Source organism: Aspergillus affinis, assembly GCF_023601865.1.
Source record: "Aspergillus affinis strain CMG 70 chromosome Unknown NODE_209_length_35079_cov_88_031627, whole genome shotgun sequence".
NCBI lineage: Eukaryota > Fungi > Ascomycota > Eurotiomycetes > Eurotiales > Aspergillaceae > Aspergillus > Aspergillus affinis.
The window spans coordinates 15394-35079 of record NW_026515990.1 but is presented as its reverse complement, the minus strand read 5'-3'; the positions used below and the strand labels follow the sequence as shown (position 1 = coordinate 35079).

The 19686-nt window shown below is 47.8% G+C and overlaps 5 protein-coding genes across 5 annotated transcripts; 2 read left to right on the top strand and 3 right to left on the bottom strand.

Moving 5' to 3' along the window:
• Positions 1-1301: 1301 nt before the first annotated feature.
• KD926_004312 (chalcone synthase B) lies at positions 1302-3827 on the bottom strand (the record flags this gene model as incomplete). Its single annotated transcript, XM_053095142.1, has 4 exons — positions 1302-1520; positions 1699-2073; positions 2664-3597; positions 3652-3827. The coding sequence occupies 4 exons, from the start codon at positions 3825-3827 to the stop codon at positions 1302-1304; spliced, it is 1704 nt and encodes a 567-aa protein (XP_052950169.1).
• Positions 3828-4515: 688 nt separating this feature from the next.
• On the top strand, positions 4516-5874 carry KD926_004311 (alpha/beta-hydrolase; the record flags this gene model as incomplete). Its single annotated transcript, XM_053095141.1, has 1 exon — positions 4516-5874. One exon carries the CDS (start codon positions 4516-4518, stop codon positions 5872-5874), a length of 1359 nt encoding a protein of 452 aa, XP_052950168.1.
• A 77-nt stretch (positions 5875-5951) lies between these two features.
• Positions 5952-6717, bottom strand: KD926_004310 (uncharacterized protein; the record flags this gene model as incomplete). Its single annotated transcript, XM_053095140.1, has 2 exons — positions 5952-6472; positions 6552-6717. 2 exons carry the CDS (start codon positions 6715-6717, stop codon positions 5952-5954), a joined length of 687 nt encoding a protein of 228 aa, XP_052950167.1.
• A 513-nt stretch (positions 6718-7230) lies between these two features.
• KD926_004309 (conidial pigment biosynthesis scytalone dehydratase Arp1) lies at positions 7231-7698 on the top strand (the record flags this gene model as incomplete). Its single annotated transcript, XM_053095138.1, has 1 exon — positions 7231-7698. One exon carries the CDS (start codon positions 7231-7233, stop codon positions 7696-7698), a length of 468 nt encoding a protein of 155 aa, XP_052950166.1.
• Positions 7699-16995: 9297 nt separating this feature from the next.
• Positions 16996-19605, bottom strand: KD926_004307 (putative RNA-directed DNA polymerase from transposon X-element; the record flags this gene model as incomplete). Its single annotated transcript, XM_053095137.1, has 3 exons — positions 16996-17577; positions 17692-18920; positions 19236-19605. 3 exons carry the CDS (start codon positions 19603-19605, stop codon positions 16996-16998), a joined length of 2181 nt encoding a protein of 726 aa, XP_052950165.1.
• Positions 19606-19686: the final 81 nt, after the last annotated feature.

Sequence of the window (19686 nt, the reverse complement as noted above, 5' to 3'; positions counted from 1 at the left end):
CCTGGCCCAAAGCCCAGCCCACAAGTGGGTTGGGTTGGGTTGGGCTTGGGCTTTCGTGGGCTCTGATGAAGTCTAGGACCAGGTGCGCGTCGTACGTAATCGCTGCAAAGACCGTCATAATTAGCGCGCATGCGAAAGTACAACGCATCCCACGAAGACATGATCAGGGTGGCCCGTAGAAAGGGACGTGGTTAGCTATTAGAGTCCAGCGATTGCATTAGTACCGAGGGAATTCCAGGGCTGACTGTGTCCTTAACCCGGTCGAACCGGCTGAGGAAATGGAGAACATCGGGCCCCAAGGCGACCCTGCCATATGAGAGACGAGAGTCCTACTGGGGGACTTTTCCAGGATATGCACGCAGCACCCTAGACGGTGCAGAGCGATACCATGTAAGAGGCCGGAAAGGGAAGCTCTAACCTGTTCTGAGTTAGACTGTATCTGGGCCGAATTATTACTCCCCCTAGTTATATCGCCGGATTGTTGGCCTGTTCGCTCGTCTTATATTCCCGGAGAAAAGGGGGGCCAAGGTGTACGGATACTGACGATAATAACGTCCTTGTAGGCCGGTGTGGTTGTCTCCGAGGCCTTCCCTGGCGCCAACGATACTTCGACGGCGGATCAGCTGCACATCATACGAGAGAGAATTAACTCCATGTATAAAGCAGCGGGGACGAATCGCATTAGGAGAGTGAACAATACAGGCGCCGTGGTCGATAGTCGCTGCAGGGTTATTGGGGTCGAATCACTGCGTGTCGTGGATGCGTCCGCGTTTCCTTTCCTGCCACCAGGTCAGCCTTCAGTAACGGTTTTGTAAGGATTTCGCCCCAACCACACTTTATTTTACCCACGGACTGACATGGTTCTTAATGGGTCTAGGTGCCCTTGCGGAGAAAATTGGAAATGATATGATCGGCTGAATGAAAAACGTAATGTCTGGGGCCGTGCGATGACCAGGATCAATAAGATAACCAGACAAAGTGTTCAAAGTCATCTAGCGGCTGTCGATCCATGTACATTCCATATATTATTATCCTTAGTGTTTACTCAGGTTTGTCGATCTTTATTTCTAAGTACTCTACAGTAGCATCTAACGGGGTCGGCGGGGCTTTAAATCTGACTGCAGGCCTAGAGCCGACGGGAAGGATGTAACCGCGATGATCCCGTCGGGTATGGGTCGACGCCCCGGAGTAGACACCAAAATAGGCAATTGTTCAAGTGCGGCCAAGACGTTTCATTCTCAATTGCATGATTCTTCCCCCTTCCCCTAGGTACCCTACTTCTTTGCTGTCTAAAATCGTTGCTACTCTGTCACCGCCGCAATCTTCTGCACCAACATTTCCGGCTGGCCCAGCATTAGCGAGTGTCCCGCACTGCAGCGGTCGACATGCGCCTTAGCAGCTCCTGCAAACATTTCCTGGTATTGAGCCGGTGCCGCCTGGTCGTTGTCGCAAAAGAGATCGGTCGACGGGATATACTCGTAGGCGGTGCGAGTGATCAGGGTGGACTGCATGCGGTACGACTACGGGATTAACCGGGATTCCCACAGTTTGGCCTCCTCGTCGGGGAGCTCGTTGTACAGTATTTTAGCCCCGTTTTTGATCGTGAAGCGGCCGTCGGGCGAAAATGACTCGATAGCATAAAATGGAGGGCACGAATGGTCTAAGACCTGGGAAGAGGAGGGAAAGGCAGCTAATTACCGTAATATTATTGTTAGGTGACTCGCTGAAGGTGCCGAAGACAGACTGTCCAATGTCCAGGATGAAAGCAGCAAAGTAGAAGAGGTAGAGCACGCCGCCCTTTCGACCTTGAGCCTTCTTGACTGCGTAGCTAAGGCTCTGGGGGATGGCCTCGCTACCAACAAGGCCCCCATACGAATGTATGGTGACTACCACGGGCTTTTCTTGCCCTACTAGTCGCTCAGTGACTCTGGTTACGGCCAGTGTATCATCAGTCAAGGTGCGAGTGGGGAAATCCTTGTCGCCCACGTCAGAGCAGCTGGGTAAGCGGGGGTGGACGACGGTATATCCTGCGTCACGGGGTCCCGTCAGGAGGGAGTGATAGACTAACGGCATCTAGAAAGAGCCTTAGACAATAACGATGGTGGGAGTTTCGACTGCCATGATTCTGGGCCGCGAGTCCGATGGACCGTGGCAACTGGCGATTCCATGAAGAAGGGAGAAAGAAGGTAGCGCGACGACAGTCGGAAGTCCGCTGACTCCCCTCGGGTCTCGTGCTGGGCCATGTGCGTGACGGCCCTGGTACTTGATTTCTTTTCTGGTTCTTCCTGGACGATGTTCGATTGAGCGCGATATCCGCCAGACAAGAGACCAACTTTCGATTCTAGAACGAGCTAGTATTGGGAAGTGGTTTCTAGAAAGAGAAAAAGATTCCTGTATTGGGAGCGCGTCTCATGGACCGTAACTTACTATTTACATCACGATCTAAATGTATATAATGACGAATCTGATACCCTATGCTCCAAATAGATTTGCTTACTTAGACTTGATCTCCAAGGACTGCTCATTGAATAACAGATACGATTTTAATCAATACAACAGGCCACCTTCTTATTCTACTATACTGAGTATGAAATATATTACATCCATCGCTTCAGGAGGACCATTTCTGTCGTAAGGCCGGGTCCAAAACTGCACGAAATAACATCTTGTTTCCGCATCTCCATTAACCGTAATCTGTCCAAGACGGCGAGAACTGCGACGCTCGACGCGTTTCCCCGAGTTCGGTAGATCTCGTAGCTCGCTGTCAGCGCCTCATTAGGCAGTTGCATTGCCATCTGAGCACCTTTGATGATAGACAAGCCACCAGGATGAACGGCCCAGTCGAAATCCTTCGACGAAAGTTCCTTTTCATTAGCCTTGAGTAAGCTCTGGAACGGTGTTTGAAGAGAGGCAGCAGCGTACTTAGGAACCTGCTTCGATAGCGAGAGAAGGAACCCGTTAGACGTTACTTGATAGGACATGTGTTGATGTGTCTCGGGTGTGATACATGTACGCCAATCAATCACACTGAAGCGCCTAGGAGTTTTGTCACTCAAGCTATATGAGTTGCACAACACCATAGCCGCCGCACCGTCGCCGAAGAGGGCTGGCCCAATCCCGACAGTATCCGATTGGGATGCAGCATGTAGCTCGGCCCGGACCTGGATGCTGCAGACCTCACACGCAATGATCAAGACCCGGGCCTCTTGGTGCTGTAGAGTTGCTGCCCTTGCCAGATTGGAAGCTACTCGCAGTGCAGCTAGGCCTCCTGCGCAGCCAACCCCAGCCAGGAGAACTCGCTCTGCAGTGACAGGAATACCCAACTCCCGGGCCACGAGCTGATCATAGCCCGGGCTGCCAGCATTAGTCGCTGTAACTGCCACAACATGTGTAACAGAGCCTGGGGAGACATGGCTATCGCTCAAGGCATCTAGGGCGGCGCCCTTCGCAAGCTCAACCCCGTATTTGCGGAATGCAGCATCGACGTCTTCTGCCGTGGGGGGTTTATCTTGATGCCACTGCGGGTCATTCCAAAGATCAACCACAGCCCGAGTTTCTATGCCAGTTTGTTCGTTGATTCTCAGTAAACTTTGGAGCCTGGAATTTTATTAGCAATCACTTTCCCGCCTAACCCGCTAGAAAGGAACCAACCAGGGGGCATTTTCCAGGTAATGCTTCGAAACATATGCTTTCATATCATCCGGGCCAATAAGTTTGGATGGCCATTTGGTGGCAAGACCAGTAATCATCAAGCTATTTTCATCCTCCTGAACTGGAGGGGGAGGGTTTGATGTGTCCTTAGCTGGGTTGGAAAGGGTTGCACCCATGTTGGCTTTTCGATAATCAGAATAATAAACCGGCAGTGATTTTGGAATAACCAGTCAGTTCAAGTTCCACAAACCAGCATTTAAATATCCGGACATGGCTGGCCTCGGACAACCTTCAATATTGCGTATCTACTTCTACTGTTCTACATGCACGTTTGAGTGGCAGTGCCCAGAATGGCACAATTGGGGGCCAGAAAAGTGGCAGCCATACAGGGTGCTCACCAACATTTCTTCAATCTCTACCCCTGCTCAGCGCAAAGAGAGAGGAAGCTATTCAAAGGAAACGTACTTCGTATATATTGCTGATCAATTTCGGGTCTTTTAGGCTAGGCGACATTATTAGTTGATAGACCCCTACGCAGGTACCTCCTAATGTATGTGTCAGCCACCTGGATGCTGAACCCTGCACCTCGCCCCAGGTGGGGGCTAATTCCCATTGTTATTATCCAGGGTATCTAGTGTAAGTTAGTACGTGTATCTCTGAATTACATAACGAATATGCGTGTACAAGGCATGCGCTACCTCGGTTCGGCGTGCACAGGTGAGAAACTCGACATCGACCACAGTTATTGACACTTATAGCCTTTCTTCCCTCTCCACCCAACAGGAAAGCAGCTTTTTTTTTTTTTTCAGTTACTGCCTACTTGCCATATTTTCTCCTTATTATTGGAATAGACACCTCCTAGAAATGGATGCAGCCGAAGACCAGAAAAAGGCAGTCTTAGCCTTCCGCAAAGGGTGGAAGACAGCCCCCTGGGTGCCTATCTCAAAGATGCAGGCTTATTCCGCGCGCCCAAGGCCGGTAAAGGGGCCACTCTTGGTCAGTAATACAACAATCCCATGCCCTGCGTCCGAGGAGGGAGAAAATCTACGCTCCAAGCTCTGGCACCTCTATCAATCGAAGAGCGAGGGGGTTGAGAAGCTTGACCCCCCGGCGCCCTGCTCCGACTACAAGGCGGAATGGCTCGGGGTTCGAAACGATGTGATGGACAACAAAGCCCCTCGGCAAGACGGCACCAAACAGGAAAGATTCCGTAGAATTGAGCAGCACACGACAAATGACGTGACCCTTTTCTATATCCCAGGAGGAGCTTGGTTCCGTGCGGGTTCTCCAGGGTCCCGGCCTCTGATCCAGCAGCTCTGCGAGCACAGCGGCTCGCGCGCCTTTACATTTCAGTATCGTCTGGTGCCGCAGTACACCTTGCCCACCCTCGTGCTCGACACCTTAGTGGCTTATTTCTACTTAATCGCACCTCCGCCGGGATCATTCCACAAGCCTATCGACCCCAAGAAACTGGTGCTGGTGGGTGAATCTGGTGGTGCGGTTCTTCATCTACACCTACTTCAATTCCTCCAGTCCCTTCTGCGGGGGTCGGAAAAAGCAACTATCACGTTGAATGGCCGTAAGATTCTAATTGAGATGCCTCGAGGCTGCGCGTTTGTCGGCCCAGCGGCAGACTTTGCATTGGCTCTTCCCTCGGTGGGAAGATTCAAGCCCGTGGACTGGTTATCAGAAGGCGCGCCGTGGGTGCAGCCCGGCTTTCCAGCTGACCAGATCTGGCCGGCCAGCCCGCCTCGAGGCGACCTGCATTGTGACAATTCGGCCCTTTGCCATCCTCTGATCGACCCCTCTACATGGACTGATTGGGAGGGAATGCCGCCGATGTGGATTGCCTGTGGCGAGGAGACATTTAGTGACGGGGTCAAATTCCTGGTCAGGAACTTAACAACCTCGGGAGTTCCTGTCACTTTCCTGCAGTATGAGTTTATGCCCCATGTTTGGAATATCGTGATGCCGGTGCTACCTCAGAGTAAGCACTGCATGAAATTGTGGGGGGAGGCATGTCGGACGATCGGCACTGAAGCCCACCAACAAACGTCCACTGCCTGCTTGGTGAAGTTGGGCCGGTTGGAAATGGTTCCAAGACACATGGATTCTTTGCTGGATATCCCGAACGAGGAGGTCTTGAAACGGATGCGAGCGGCAAGAGATGAACTGGCCAAGTTTGTCTGGAAAGGTCCCGGGGGTGGGGAATCCAAACTGTGATTCAGTTTCACCTGCCATAGTATAGAGCCATTATAAAGATTCAATTGATACTTTACGTACTGTATTTTACTGTCCTATCACCAATTTGGCTGCTTGGCCTCGAAAACTAAAATCGATCCAACCACGTCCACTTTTACATCCTTAAAATTGTCCCGAAGACCTCGAATCAAAACGTCCACGCCATCATCCGTATTGCTGAGCCTTTTTTCCCAATTCAGAACGTTCAGCAGGATGAGACTGGCCCAGTTATGCCACGGACCGTGTCCGAGGATGGTAGCGCCGAAGACCACGCCGGAGGACTTAATTGCGGCCTTGGCTTTGGCAAAGACTTTCACTTTCTCTTCGGGGGGAACAGGAAGGGTGTGAAGGAGGAAGGTTAGCGAGATCGAATCGTATGCCGTGCACTCCGAGAAATGCGGAGGTGGAGGGATTGGTTCGTCAGATAAAATGTCGTGGTGATGCGGATGGATTTCCACAGCCGGGTGGGATCGATGGAGACGAGTCTGAGTTGTTGATAGAGGGCTGCTCTCCAGGTCAAGGAGGGTGAGGGTCGTTTTAGGGCTAGCAGGCTGGTGACGAATGAGGTAGTAGCCGGTGCCTTTTCGTCATGGATCGGAGATCAGATCCCTCCAGATATAGATATTTCGTACAGATCTTTATCAGATGGGTTCACGTACCACATCCTATATCACAGTGATCAATGCCAATATTGCGTTGGTGAAGCGGTACAAGTACTTCTTGGGTTGAGCAACGCCAGATATACGGGTTAGCAAAGCTCATCAGCCATGCATCATAGAAGTAGAGAACAATCGGTGGGTATTTTAGTCGGGTAAATGGCCACATGATAGGTGGGATTGGGTAGAGCAAATTTCAGTCTCTCAGAGGTATTTTGGTAGTATGCCTCCTAACAATTGACGGGGGGAAAGACGCCAAAATTAAGCTGGTCGCTGTCTTGGCCATCGGCCTTACCAGACCCGTGACTCCATTCCCCGCTCGAACATCTCGCCACTTTTCGGCCCCTAGGTAGCATTGAGGTAAGACAGTCAACCGGCGTATTCTAGTGGAGATTAATCCCATACGATCTGCCTAAGCCGCGCTGATTCCTAATTCCCTAATTCACTAAATATGCGGGCTCGTCGACTTCGAATAAGCACTAAACTAGTATGTCTATCACAGGGCAGAAGTTTATCTTCCCCTGTTCACTTCTGCTGATTTCTGACATTTATGTTACCGTGCCGAGCCATTGCCTGACCACCCTCTCTCCACTTTTCATCTTCCCACTGCGTTCAGCCTTGTTTACCACATCAGCGCCCCTTCACTCGACGTATCCATCCCGAGAATCTCCCTTAGTAAGCCATGTCGGACCCCAATATCCCTCTCGCCTGTCAGAACCTCCTCCACAGTTGGGCCACTTGCATCGATACAAAATCCTGGGCTCGTCTGCCGGCGATTTTCGCGTCCGTGATCGACATGGACTACTCGGCTCTCGGTCAACTCAAGGCTACCGCCGTTCAGCCGTCCGTCTATATTGGCCAAGTCTCCAGTCCAGACCAACTAGGAAACCCTGAGATCCAGTCGCACCACTTGGTCGGCGCGTGCAAATGGACGCAGGAGTCGGAATCCCGCACAAGCGTCGATTTTCAGATCATGACGGCGATTCGGAGAGCTCCACGAGACGGTACTGCTGCTGTGCTAGCTACCGGCCACGGGATTAACACGATGGACTTCGCCCAGGTTGATGGAGAGTGGAAGATCACAGCGCTGAAGGTCGGAGTTCTCTGGATCGAGGGGGATTTTGCGGCCATTTTTACGCCCAGCCTTTGATTTATTCTTTTTCTTGCTCTGTTGGAACGGGAAAGTGCTGTTGGTGGCAAGGCAGACGCTGCGATGTAAAAATTTCCATCCAGGTACATGACACTAAATCCTTCGCGTCACCATCTAAATGCTCCCTTCCCTGGCACCTACCCAGTCTAGTGTAGAGTGTAGTCTTCAACCACCTGTTTTCGAGTGTGTAGGATTTGTATCCCAGCCCGCTCTCTTTTAGGCCCCCAGTTGTACCCTTGCTGCTTTGCCGCACGGGCTGACATCTACTCCCTGGTACTTGTTGCGGGGGGCCAGAGAGGAGAGCTATTGTGATGGGGAGTTGTAGAAGCGCGATGCTTCTTCTTCTTCTTCTTCTTCTTCCTCTTACTATTGCTTAGAGGATTCTTAGCCAGACGCTTGCCCAACACAGTTTTATGTAAAGGGTGTAGGCCTCGCTAAAGACCGGAAAAGGGCCCGGACCGAACCTTTAAAAAGGTTCTAGGGACCGTTTAGTCGTCCGATCCCTAGATGACTCCGTAGGGACCGCGATTTTACAATCCGGATCTGCCCCAAATGGCGAGAGGGGTACATATGCAGGTCCCTCAACTGGACCAATAAATAATAATCCCGTGGCGGAGTTTTAAGAAGATCGTCAGTTAGTCGTTAGTCATACGTCGTAAGTCGAGCAGGTGGTGAGGTTCCTTAGTCTACTCCGTACTCCATTACAAGAAGATTTTCGAATAGGGAAATGATCTTCCTCTAATGATGAATCTGACTGTGCCTACATGATTTCTTCTACCGCATTCTGTAGTCCCACTGGTTCTCCGATCCATGGGTTGGTGAACTTCCTGTCTCATCCAGGACCTCAACTTTGGTCTGCTTCCTAATCTCCAGAGGCTCCGAGAGCAAGCCGCGCTCGTCCACCTCCTGCTTGCTTCGTAGTAATGCCCGCCGCCCACCAGATGCCATATCGTAGTATTCACTAGGGGGCTTCGGATTGATTCGCGACTGTATGAGTTGCCAAATTGGCCTTAGCGTCACGAGACAACCCACGATAACCCCGCCCTCCTGCTCGGTGAACGCCCAGGGGACCAGTTTGGCGTTGTCCCACGTGTAGTCCTCTGGGTTCCAGTCGATCGAGACGGTCTTCGCGATGGAAGCCCCAGCGATACTGTGTGTAAGAGAGATAGTTAGTTAGACAACCCCGACAAGCAGGTATGGGGGAGAAAGTTTTAGAGCATCACATACAAGAAACCAAGCGCGAGAATTGCGTAGAGGATGTATTTCCGCTTGGCAGGCATCTGGAGATTATAAATCATAAATATAGGGATCGCGGCAGTCATAAAATCTGTTACGACGCCGACGCCTATGATTGAACAGTTAGGAAATTGGCTCCCGATCAGGAGGGGGAACACAAAGCAGAGGCTGGCATACCGGAAGCAGCCTTCAGAAGGATGTTTACGGCGTTCGCGTCTAGACATTTAGCGTCGACAGACTGGTCCCAGTAGCCTTGTAGGGGGATGCATTGGACAAGGTCGACAATGATCACGGCGACTGTGAAGGGAACGAGGATGATCAGGTTGAGTATAACAAGTCGTTGAACCGTGCGATTCGCTTGATGCACCATGCGGAGTAAGAATATAGACAGAGATATTTTCAGCGTCACTGTAGTGAGTAGGTTGAGTGCCGTAGAGATCAGAGTTAGTTTGGCGAGCACAGGTAAATCGGCCGGGTCGACAGCATCCAGGTGCCTATTAGAACGGTATCAGCGATCATAAAGATTCCTATGGTCTGGAACCGACCTGAGCATACCTGCCAATTCCGTGCTGAATCTCGCCGTCAGCACCCTATCAATGAAGAGTATAATGCTATTGCGGACGAACAAACCTGGATAAGAGAATGCTCTAACACCCCAGTGGCGACTCCAAGTGCCTGTTATCGGTTGGTTAGATATACAAATGTCTTTGTCGGGATGGGTTATACCCACAAAGGAGAGCAGCATGGTCCTGGAAATGTGAGTCTTCCAACCCTAGGATTTAATCAGAGAATCAGAGAATCAGTAACTCACCAATCATCCCATCCAAAGGATCCCGGTCGCAGGCGTAACCGTACATAAAGACGGGCTGCCAGCAGGATACCAGCCACTGCAGTGAGTGTCCAGATAACAACGAGAAGGGTGGTCTGTCTAGATGTATATCCCATCGTGAATGTCAGGTTTACAGGACAGAAGGAGGATATTGCAAGAGAAAGTAGTAGACCTCTATACCCTTATAGGAGAGAATGGGCTTCTTAAGTATCACATTTGACTTAATTAAAATGAGAAATTATTTGCTTGGGGCCAAATGTAGATGCTGTACTTCTGCAAGAAAATACTCCGTTTAATTTTAATTTCTCAATCTGAGCATGTCCGTGCCACAACAAATGGCTCTGTTCATTCGTTGGGAGCTGACCCAACATAATTGTCACCAGCCATGTAAGAAGTTGCTAGAGGAATGGAACCTGCTTGCCAAGTAGGAAAGGGTTACCAGTCAAGAGAGCCTGGATCATGCATCTAATCTTAATCCCGGCTGGAAGAGGTTGACCTTGCCAGTAATGCTGACAACAAGGGTGAGATATGCTTTCCCCTCATGTCTGTATGCAAGGAAGGCTTTCCTTCCTTGCCTAGGCTTAGTGCCTGTTAGTGGGAGTGTTGAATATCACAGTGGCTGAACCATAAGGCAGGAATTGGGAACATGTATATATATATATATCAATCTAATAACCTGCGCTCCAAGTCCACCTGCTCACACAGACTTGATCTCATCTCTCCATGGACTGTTCACTGAATACCAGATACTACAACCATAATCAACACAACAGGCCACCTTCTTATTCTGCGTTACTGAGTATGCAATGAGTATTGTTATAGTTCTCCTTCTATCCTAGTATCCTTCTACCTGGTCGTTATCGGAGGTATCGTACCACACTATTTGTGGGTCCGGACGAGGATCCCCGAGGCCCCTTTTCAGCACGATATCTTTGACTAACTCATAGTATAAATCCCAGACGGTGATGCATACCCGAAGCCGCTCCGCGAAGGTGCCGGTCCACGAGGCCGGATCTTGATCGTAAAACTCGTTCGCGAGCTGTTCTAGACGTGGATATAGTTCTACCCATACGTTTGCAAATGCCCCTGCGGTGTCTCCATCATTCAGAGCAAGGATGGTGGAGTCCGGGATATACACCGCATTACCGTGAGTATAATCGCGGAAGACCAACATATCTTTGATTTCTATAGATTGGATGCGGTGCTTTCTCGTCTCTGGACCTAAGAGTAATAAGCTCTACAGTTGGTACAAGTCCCGAATAAATCAAGGGTCGTGTTAGACCGACACCCCCCCCCGTTACCCCGACACCCCCTACGTTATCCCGACACCCCCACGTGATGTACTAGTCCTATTCAGGCTTAGGCCCCGCGCGAATTTCATTTTTTGGCTGTATTATAGGGCTCAGGGCTCTTATTATAGGGTAAACTGTATATTCGCCACCAAGTGCGAATGTTGAATATTGTATGTTGCTATCGCTGTTACCGTCATTATTACTGCAGCACGTTACTGTATACAGTAATAATGGCTTCATTAAATGACTATTTGCAAGGCTACGAGAGCGACGATCCTCCCAACGAGCAATGGAATGAACAATTCGAAGAAGAGAGATTGAATGAGCAACTTCATGATCGTATTCCTCTTCCCCCTGGACTACAAACTCAACAATTCGATTCATATGATGAAGTTATTGAAATCCTCAATGCTTATGGACATAATTATGGCTATACAGTCAATAAAAAGCGTGTTAAAAGGTCAAATCTGGCTCCCATATAAAGAATGTATAGATTAAATGTGACCGAGGAAATCGATATGACTGTCATCTTGAAGAAGGCCAGCGAAAACGCAAAACTAGCACAATAAAGACGAACTGCCCATTTGAGATTATTACAAGGCTTCAAAATAATGATCTTTGGAGTGTTGAAATTAAAGAATACCGTCATAATCATAATCTATCGCCTGCTGCAACTCATGTTGCTATTTGCCGCCAGGAAATAGCTGAAAATCTGTACAGATTAAAGCTCAACTTCAAATTGGCCTTCTAATACGTTATATCATTGCTTCTCTGCAGCAAACTGGTGCTACTAGCATTATCGACAGAGATATTCATAATCTCTATCACCAGGTACGGCAGGAATTTCTAGATGGTAAAACGCCAATTCAGTGTTTACTACTTGCTCTTCCAGCAAGCGGAGATTGGATTGTCAACTACCAAAAAGATAAAAATGATATTGTTGAAGCTGTATTCATTACTTATAAAAGTTGCATTGAACTGCTACGTATGAATTATGGAGTCCTTTTTATGGATTCAACCTACAAAACGAATCGATACCAGATGCCTTTACTAGATATCGTTGGGATGACAGCAACAGGAGATACTTTCTACGCAGCGTTTGACTTTATGCACAACGAGACTGAAAATACGTATGGATTTATTCTTAAATGCCTATCTGATACATTATTTTATTATGAATGTGACTATCCCCGAGTAATCGTTACCGACAAGAAAAAAGGCCTTTATAACGCGATTTAGAAGGAATTCAACTTTACAGACCATATTCTCTGTATTTAGCATGTCCAGAAAGTTATTATGACTAAATGTCGCCCAATTCTTCGAAAGGAAGTTATACGGATTGAATATGAACGTGACAGTCGCCGTACCCAAGATGATAAAGAGTTTAACAGCAAAGTAGAAAACGAATAGAAGTCCTTTTTTGGCTTTTTTATGCAGATTGTTAACTCTACTTCAGAGGAAGAGATCATTGCCACAACTGCTAATCTCAAAGCAGAATATAGTGGCGACGTTTGGCAGCCAATCTATACTTATTTAGATGAGAACTGGCTTGAAGAGGATACGGCAAAACGATTCATTAAATTCTACACAAATAAATTCCGTCATTTTGGACAGGAAGTAATTTCACGGAATGAAGGCGCTCACTGAATACTAAAGAAGGACCTTTTGGTATCTACAAAGGACCTTTTAGGTACTGCACAATCTATCGCTTTTACTATTACTGATCGCTATCGCAAGGTGTAAAATCTTATTGAAGATAACCGTCAGAAATGCCCCCACCATCTACGGATGCCTATCTTCTCGCAAGTGTTGAATAAGGTCTCTTTAAAAGCACTGAATAAAGTACACACGATAATGATTCGCTATCTTCCAGTGGGGGGGGGCGGGTAAGCAACCAATTAAGGAATGCACAGGTGTGACGTTGAAGACTATAGGTCTACCGTGTATTCACATCATCAAGCGTTACTACGATAGGAAAAAGCCTATAAGGATTGCTGAGTTTGACTGCCAGTGACATCTTTATACGGATGAACATCTCCCACCTATTGACCCGAGATCGCTAGTTCTTGAGCCACGAGTTGTACAGCGTCATCGTGGGCGTCCTGCCGGATCAGGAAACCGAGCAACAAAAGCAGAGGCAGAGATAGAAACAATACAGAATACAGCTACTCAGGATTCTTCTATACAGCGAGAACTATCTGCGTTTGAATACGAATTATCTCAAGAACAACCAGTCAGACGCCGAAAGCGGAATAATCAGGGAAAACAAAGACGTAAAAGACGCGGAAAATGGGGCCTTAGGGATAGAAGAAACTCTACTGAAACGATTGAAGTTAGTAAAGATGATAGAAACAGCGATAACGAGAATGAGATATTAACCAGCGAAGAGAACGGGGGAACTAGCGAGGAAGAAGAAGTTGAGCTACTACGACGCAGTCAACGAGCTGGCCGTAGTAAGGCAGCGCAGTGGTTAGGGAACGAGAACTGACAGAATTCGAATTCTGAATAGAGGCCTGTGATTGTTTAATAAATGCAGCGTTTTTTGTACGATTAAAAGAATAATAAATGTCCTGTTCAAACAATTATACTAAGTGCCAAATTTCTATATCACATGGCCACGCTAAACGAAATAGGAAATGGGGGTGTTGGGATAACGTAGGGGGTGTCGGGGTAACGGGGGGGGGTGTCGGTCTAACACGACCCTAAATCAAACACGCTCGGTGCGTGACAGGTAAGGTTCATGTTTATTTATTACTGGGGTTTGTTCTATTTGATCGTTAGCGAAGCTGTCGAGGGTTTCCCCTTCTTCCTCTTCAGGGTGAATCAAACTTGACACTGGACGTGACAGACGTGATAAGTTTCAAAGTCCACTACAGATTGCTCGATAACGGCGACATTCCGAATTAGTTGGAGGGCCTCGCGGAAGGCCAGATGTGTAGCGCTAGGCGGTGGACCCCCCTGATCAGCCAGAAGCACCCGCGTATGTTTGCGACAGGGAATCGTCCGGGGGGCGACCTGTTGATAGATGGTGTAAGAATAATCGACCCATACTTGGCGATGGCGGCGACAGGTTGCCGCGAGGGAAGAGCACCGAAAATCGACAAAACCAACTCGGTTGGAAGACGAGCCAAAGGGAAGTCAGATGGCATGATCAAAAATCACTGCCCGGGTAGTACAGATAAGAATCAGGAGACGCGTTACGTTGAGGCATTTTAAGAGGTATGATGAGGGAACAGAGTTGCGACGTGGTGGGAGCTCTGTCATGCGCCGGAGCGATCTTAAATCCCAAAATTGGCTGGTCAGCACTGACCCTATAGGGTCTAAGGCGTTTCATGGTCAAACTGATCGCGAGGTTGAAACATGCATCTCGGATCAGGGATACATTGACATATTGCCCCCAGAGGGCTCCTGGGGCGGAGACCAGGGTCCCTGGCCCAAATGTCCAGTCCAATTAGTTTCAAATAACACCAAGTGCCAGCCAAGCATAGTTGTAATCAAATGCCCTCAGGGCAGTGCAACAAGTTGCGCAAGTTCAGGCATATTGGCTGACGGGAAACAACCACTCTGCTCCTTCCTGTCCCCTCCTTGTAGGCTCCCTGAGCAGGCAATTGTTTGTCTATCGCCCCCAAAATGCTTCATCTGTCAATCCTGAATCCGTCTGAGTGATCCTATGGCCTGCTCCTAGCATATATGAGATATTGTTAAACGTTCCTCCGAGCTTCTGCCGCAACTCCTGCCGTAGCGCAGAGGGCCTCTTTGCCTCAGTGAGAATTGTAGTGAAATCTACGGTTGGTCAGAGGAAGCTGGTACAGAATAGAGAGAACTAAGTGAACATTGACTGAGTGAGCGAGCTCGTGGACTTACTTAGAGAACAGAACGATGATAGATACACGTGTACAACTCATATAGCCCCTCACTAGTGGAATATCACTTATTCCAATACCGAGCGCTTAACTACCTATATTCGTAACAAGAATGTTGTCATGCTTATAATAAACTCATGCATTCACAATGTGGACACGCTGCGAGAAACGGGACGGCAGCAGGGGTGTAACGAATACGAATATTCGACATCGTCAAAACCGTCGAATATTCGTATTCGATCAAGATAAGGGTGTCGAATATCGTATTCGAGATGTATTCGACCTGAATAGGGGCGTCGAATATCGTATTCGTCAAATAATCGAATATTCGACGAATATTCGGTCGAATATCTTAATATCCTAAATAGGCTAGTGTATCTCCTAAACAAGTTAGTATATTAAAATTTTCATTCCTGTTAGGATATCGAAAACTTTATATTCATGATTATAGGATAGATTTATCACTTTATCACTTTATCACTTTATCAAACCTTTATGAAAAATTGTGAGAATGCAAACTAGAGATATTGGAATTGATTTCTTTGCTTTAAATGATAGTTTAGATCCTACTTCTGAAGCAAGTCAGGCAACTGATTATTCTCAATTATTTAATGATACAATTGATCCTCTATTGAGTATAGAAAATCTCTCAAATCAACTTTATGCTCAGTCTCAGGAACTTCAGTTATTACCTTTACCTAAATCGGTTACTATTTCAGTAGCTGAATTTATTATTTCAAACTCTTCTTTTTCTGTAATACTCTATTCTTCCGTCTGTTCTCTATCAAACCGATCGCAATCAATTATACCGAATACAATCAACAATCAGGGACAGAAAGGCTGGTTTTGGTAATATTTCAATCAATATAGAGTTGACAGAGATTGGCTGAAAAATAGCAAGAAAAGAATGATAAGAGATCTTGATATATGCTGTTCATTGAACAATCCTTTAACAAACCAAAAATGTCTTTGGAAAACCTCTAATTCAAAACGCTATAGCTCTACAACCAATATAGTACAGTATCTTGAGAAGAAACATGATCTTTATCCTCTATATCGCGAATCACGTCAAAAATAACCCATAATACGATCACTCTTGAAGCAGAAACCACTTGAGACAAAATCTATACAAGAGCAAATCGAGTCAAATATATTTCGCTAGATTGTTATAGAAAAACTACCCTTTACAGCTCATGAATCTGAAGCTTTTTAATCAATTTTTGTTAATATTCCTGGATTTACCTTTCCATCATTTTCTCGACAAGTTTTAAAGGGTCGATTAAGCAGAGAATTTAATCTGTAATGTAATCAATTGAAAGAAGATTTGAAGATTTTATACAAAACACTTGCTTTATCAATTGATCTCTGGACCAGCAAAAATAATATCCCAATTTTAGGCATAATTGGTCATTGGCTTACTGAGTCTTTTGAATATAGAGAAAGAGTTCTTGAATTTAAAGACTTGCTTATTCTATATAGTGGAGAGAATCTCACTTTCGCAATTGAAGATTCTCTTATTGAGTTTAACATTGAATGCAAGATAATTACAATTACTGGTAATAATGCCAGTAATAACAAGAAAATGAGCTTGCTGTTATCTCAGCGCTTGAAAGAAAAGCATAAAGATAATGTCTTATTTCGTGATCTAGATCATTTTATTCGATATCTCGCTCATATTTTGAATCTGATTGTTAAGGATATTCTTTGCTGCTTAAAGATTGGGACTATCCAAGAGGCTGATACAATTTGCAATAATTTCCGGGAAAAAGAGATTGAGATGTAAGAACCGTTAGCAAAGCTTCGTATTCTAGCTCTTTGGATACAGTAGAGTCCTTTACAACGTTATACATGGCAAAAAACATGCGAGACATTCAATAAATTATCTAAAATGATTCAATATAATATTGATACGCGCTAAAATTTTACCTTTCGTATATTAAATGATGCCAGACAAGCAAGATTTTAGATTGATCGATTTACTGCAATATCTAATAATTTTCCTTGTTTTACGCACAAGAATTGGGCACGACTTGATCAGCTTTATTGTCTTCTTGAACCTTTCAATCAGTTTACCCTTTTAGTCTCTGAACAGAGGCCTGGTAATTGGCCGAGCGGCCAGCTCCCGCGGCCCTGCTGAGCTTAATTCAATCCCCTTTATCGCGGCCCGCTTGGCCGCCTCATCAGCTCGTTCATTCCCTTCAATACCGATATGCGCAGGGATCCAGCGCAGCTCTATATCTTCCTGCTGCAGGCCGCTGTCTCTCAGGGTCCTGATCCTCTCGTAGATAGCCCGTAGTACGTACTGGCCTGATGGTCGGCCAGGGTTCTGCACGGCTTGAATGGCCGCTTGGCTGTCTGAAAAGACCGTGATCGGGGCAGCCTCTGCCCACTTCAGGGCCATTTTGACCCCCTCTAGCTCTCCCACGTACACAGTGGAGTCAGCCGCGGCTCCTAGGTATTTCTTGCGGACCTTCCCGGCCCGAATCGAGACTGCAGCGCCCCCTACGTGGCCGTTAAAGCTGCTGCCGTCAGAGTACCAGATCTGCCTCCGGCTTTCCTGACAGATCCTGTCGTGTTCCTGGACTGCGCTATCCGCTCCCTCGATCACGTAGTTCAGTGGGAGTTCCCACGGGGCGAGCACGTGTGCCTTTCGGGACTCCTACGTAGCCAAACTTCGGCCTCTGGTCCATAGGGGGCCCCCTTTCCTCTACCTCAGCGCCTCCATGGGGGACCACCCTGACCGTTTTATCTCCGCCGAGCTCCTCTTCTTGACTAATCCCCGGGGACAGGCCATAACCGGTACGGTCTGTATCCGGATTGCGGTCTCCTCAATCATCTGTTGCATGTGCAGGCGGACCGGAGGCAGGAATATCTCTGCCCCTAGAGCTGCAGAAGCAGTATTTCTGAATGCTCCGCTAATAAGTACTGCCGCCCGCGTCTGGATTCGTTCGAATTCGCTGATAGTCTTCTGCCGTTTTGCATACTTAGTACGCCCGCTGGTAGGGCTATACCATGCAGCAACCCCGTAGAGCATCTGCAGAACTACTGCAGCCAGATATATGGTCCGCATGTTCAGCAGGGACGTGCCCCATGTGGACGCAGAGATGCTCCGTAGGGCTTCGAGGCTCCCGTTCGCCTTCGCTACCGCCTTAGCGCAGTGGGTAATAAAGGAGAGAGTCTTATCGAGCCAGATTCCGAGGTATTTAGCGTGTTCCACTGGCCGAATGACGTGGCCCGTTGCGTGATCCTTTATTGGCAGCTGGTCGTGCCCCGGGGGTTCAACGGGAACCTCCCAGGCGCTCCCGTCCTCCCAGTTAGCGCTGGTAAGGTCCTGTCCATTCCATGGTTCCGTGTAATCACAGGGGGTGTCCCTCTCGGCCCCGGGATCGGGGTCCAGCGGGTTCTGGAAGTGTATCAGTTCGAACTTATCCGGCGCGAACCTAGACGAATGCTGCCAGGACCATACAGCAGCCTTATCGAGTGCCCACTCCAGTAGACGCTGATTAGCTGCGTAGGACCCGGAGAGAGCGATCGTACAGGCATCGTCAATCCAGCCGAATGCCAGGGTTCTGCCCGAGATCGGTGGCTGGATGCGCATACTCTCAACGGTATTGATTGTTAGGGCCCGAATAAGGGGCGTATTGAAGAGAAGGAAAAGGATCGGGGAGATAGGGGACCCCTGGGGGATTCCCGTGGGGGTAGAAATGATACGGCTCAGGTAGCTAGGTAGTTGGAGCCGGGTCTGTCGGTCTGAAAGGAATGACTCCAGCCACCCGGCGAAGTGCCCTAGTCGTGCTATCTTCAGGTTGTGCAGCAGCCGGGTATGGGAGACGTTGTCGAAGGCCCCTGCTACGTCTAACAGGAGCATACTTACCTTCTGGCCTCGGCCCCAGCCATCAAAGATAGCATCCATCAGTAGTTGAATCAGGTGGTCGACGGAGATGCCCTTGCGTCCCCCTAAGTGCCCTCGTGGCAGTAGGCTATGTTCCTCCAGTGCGTAGGCTAGACTTGGTCATTGCCATAAGCAGATATCCTATCAATTCAACGGAATGTAGGTGTATGCTCAGTAGGTAAAAGTGAAGTTCAAACCTCATTCTCGCGCTGAAATCGCTCTAGGCCCTCCTGAATAGCTGATCCCTCTGTAATAGCTAGCTGTCTAGTAGAGCGTTTCCTTTTTTGAAGCTTCTTTTCATGAGAAGCGCGTAATTCGTGGATTTCTTCGCGTGCAAGAATAAGCTCATTAAGATGCGATGTAATTCATGACTTTAATAAGCTTATCTATACGCGTCTCTACCGAAGATGAAAGGCTCTGCATACGCGTTTTAAGCAGCTTCTTTGCTGTAGATGCCTGCTTCTCCAGCTGCCTAGTATTGTAGGGTATTTTTGGGGCTGAATTGGTTGACCGGCTGCCTGGTGGTGTAGGGGCCTTTAGTTCAATATTCAGCTGATTGAGCACCCTATCTGGATCAAATGGAATAAGGCCAGCGCCTGCGAAGCTATTCTGAATAGTATATGCTTGAAAAGCGCGTTCACGAACTTGTGGAAAGGCCTCTAGGGAATCAAGTTTATCAATACTATTGATTCCTAAGCGTGCTTTCTGCTCCACTAAGCTCCCGCACGCCTTTTTTAAAGGCGCAAAGCAGCCCACGTCCAAAGGTTGAAACTTGTGGGAAGATTGAGTTCGCATACAGATAGGAATAATATTATTCTCACTGCATATTTTGTCAAACTGAGGCGTAAGATGGCTGCCATGGCCGTCGAGAATAAG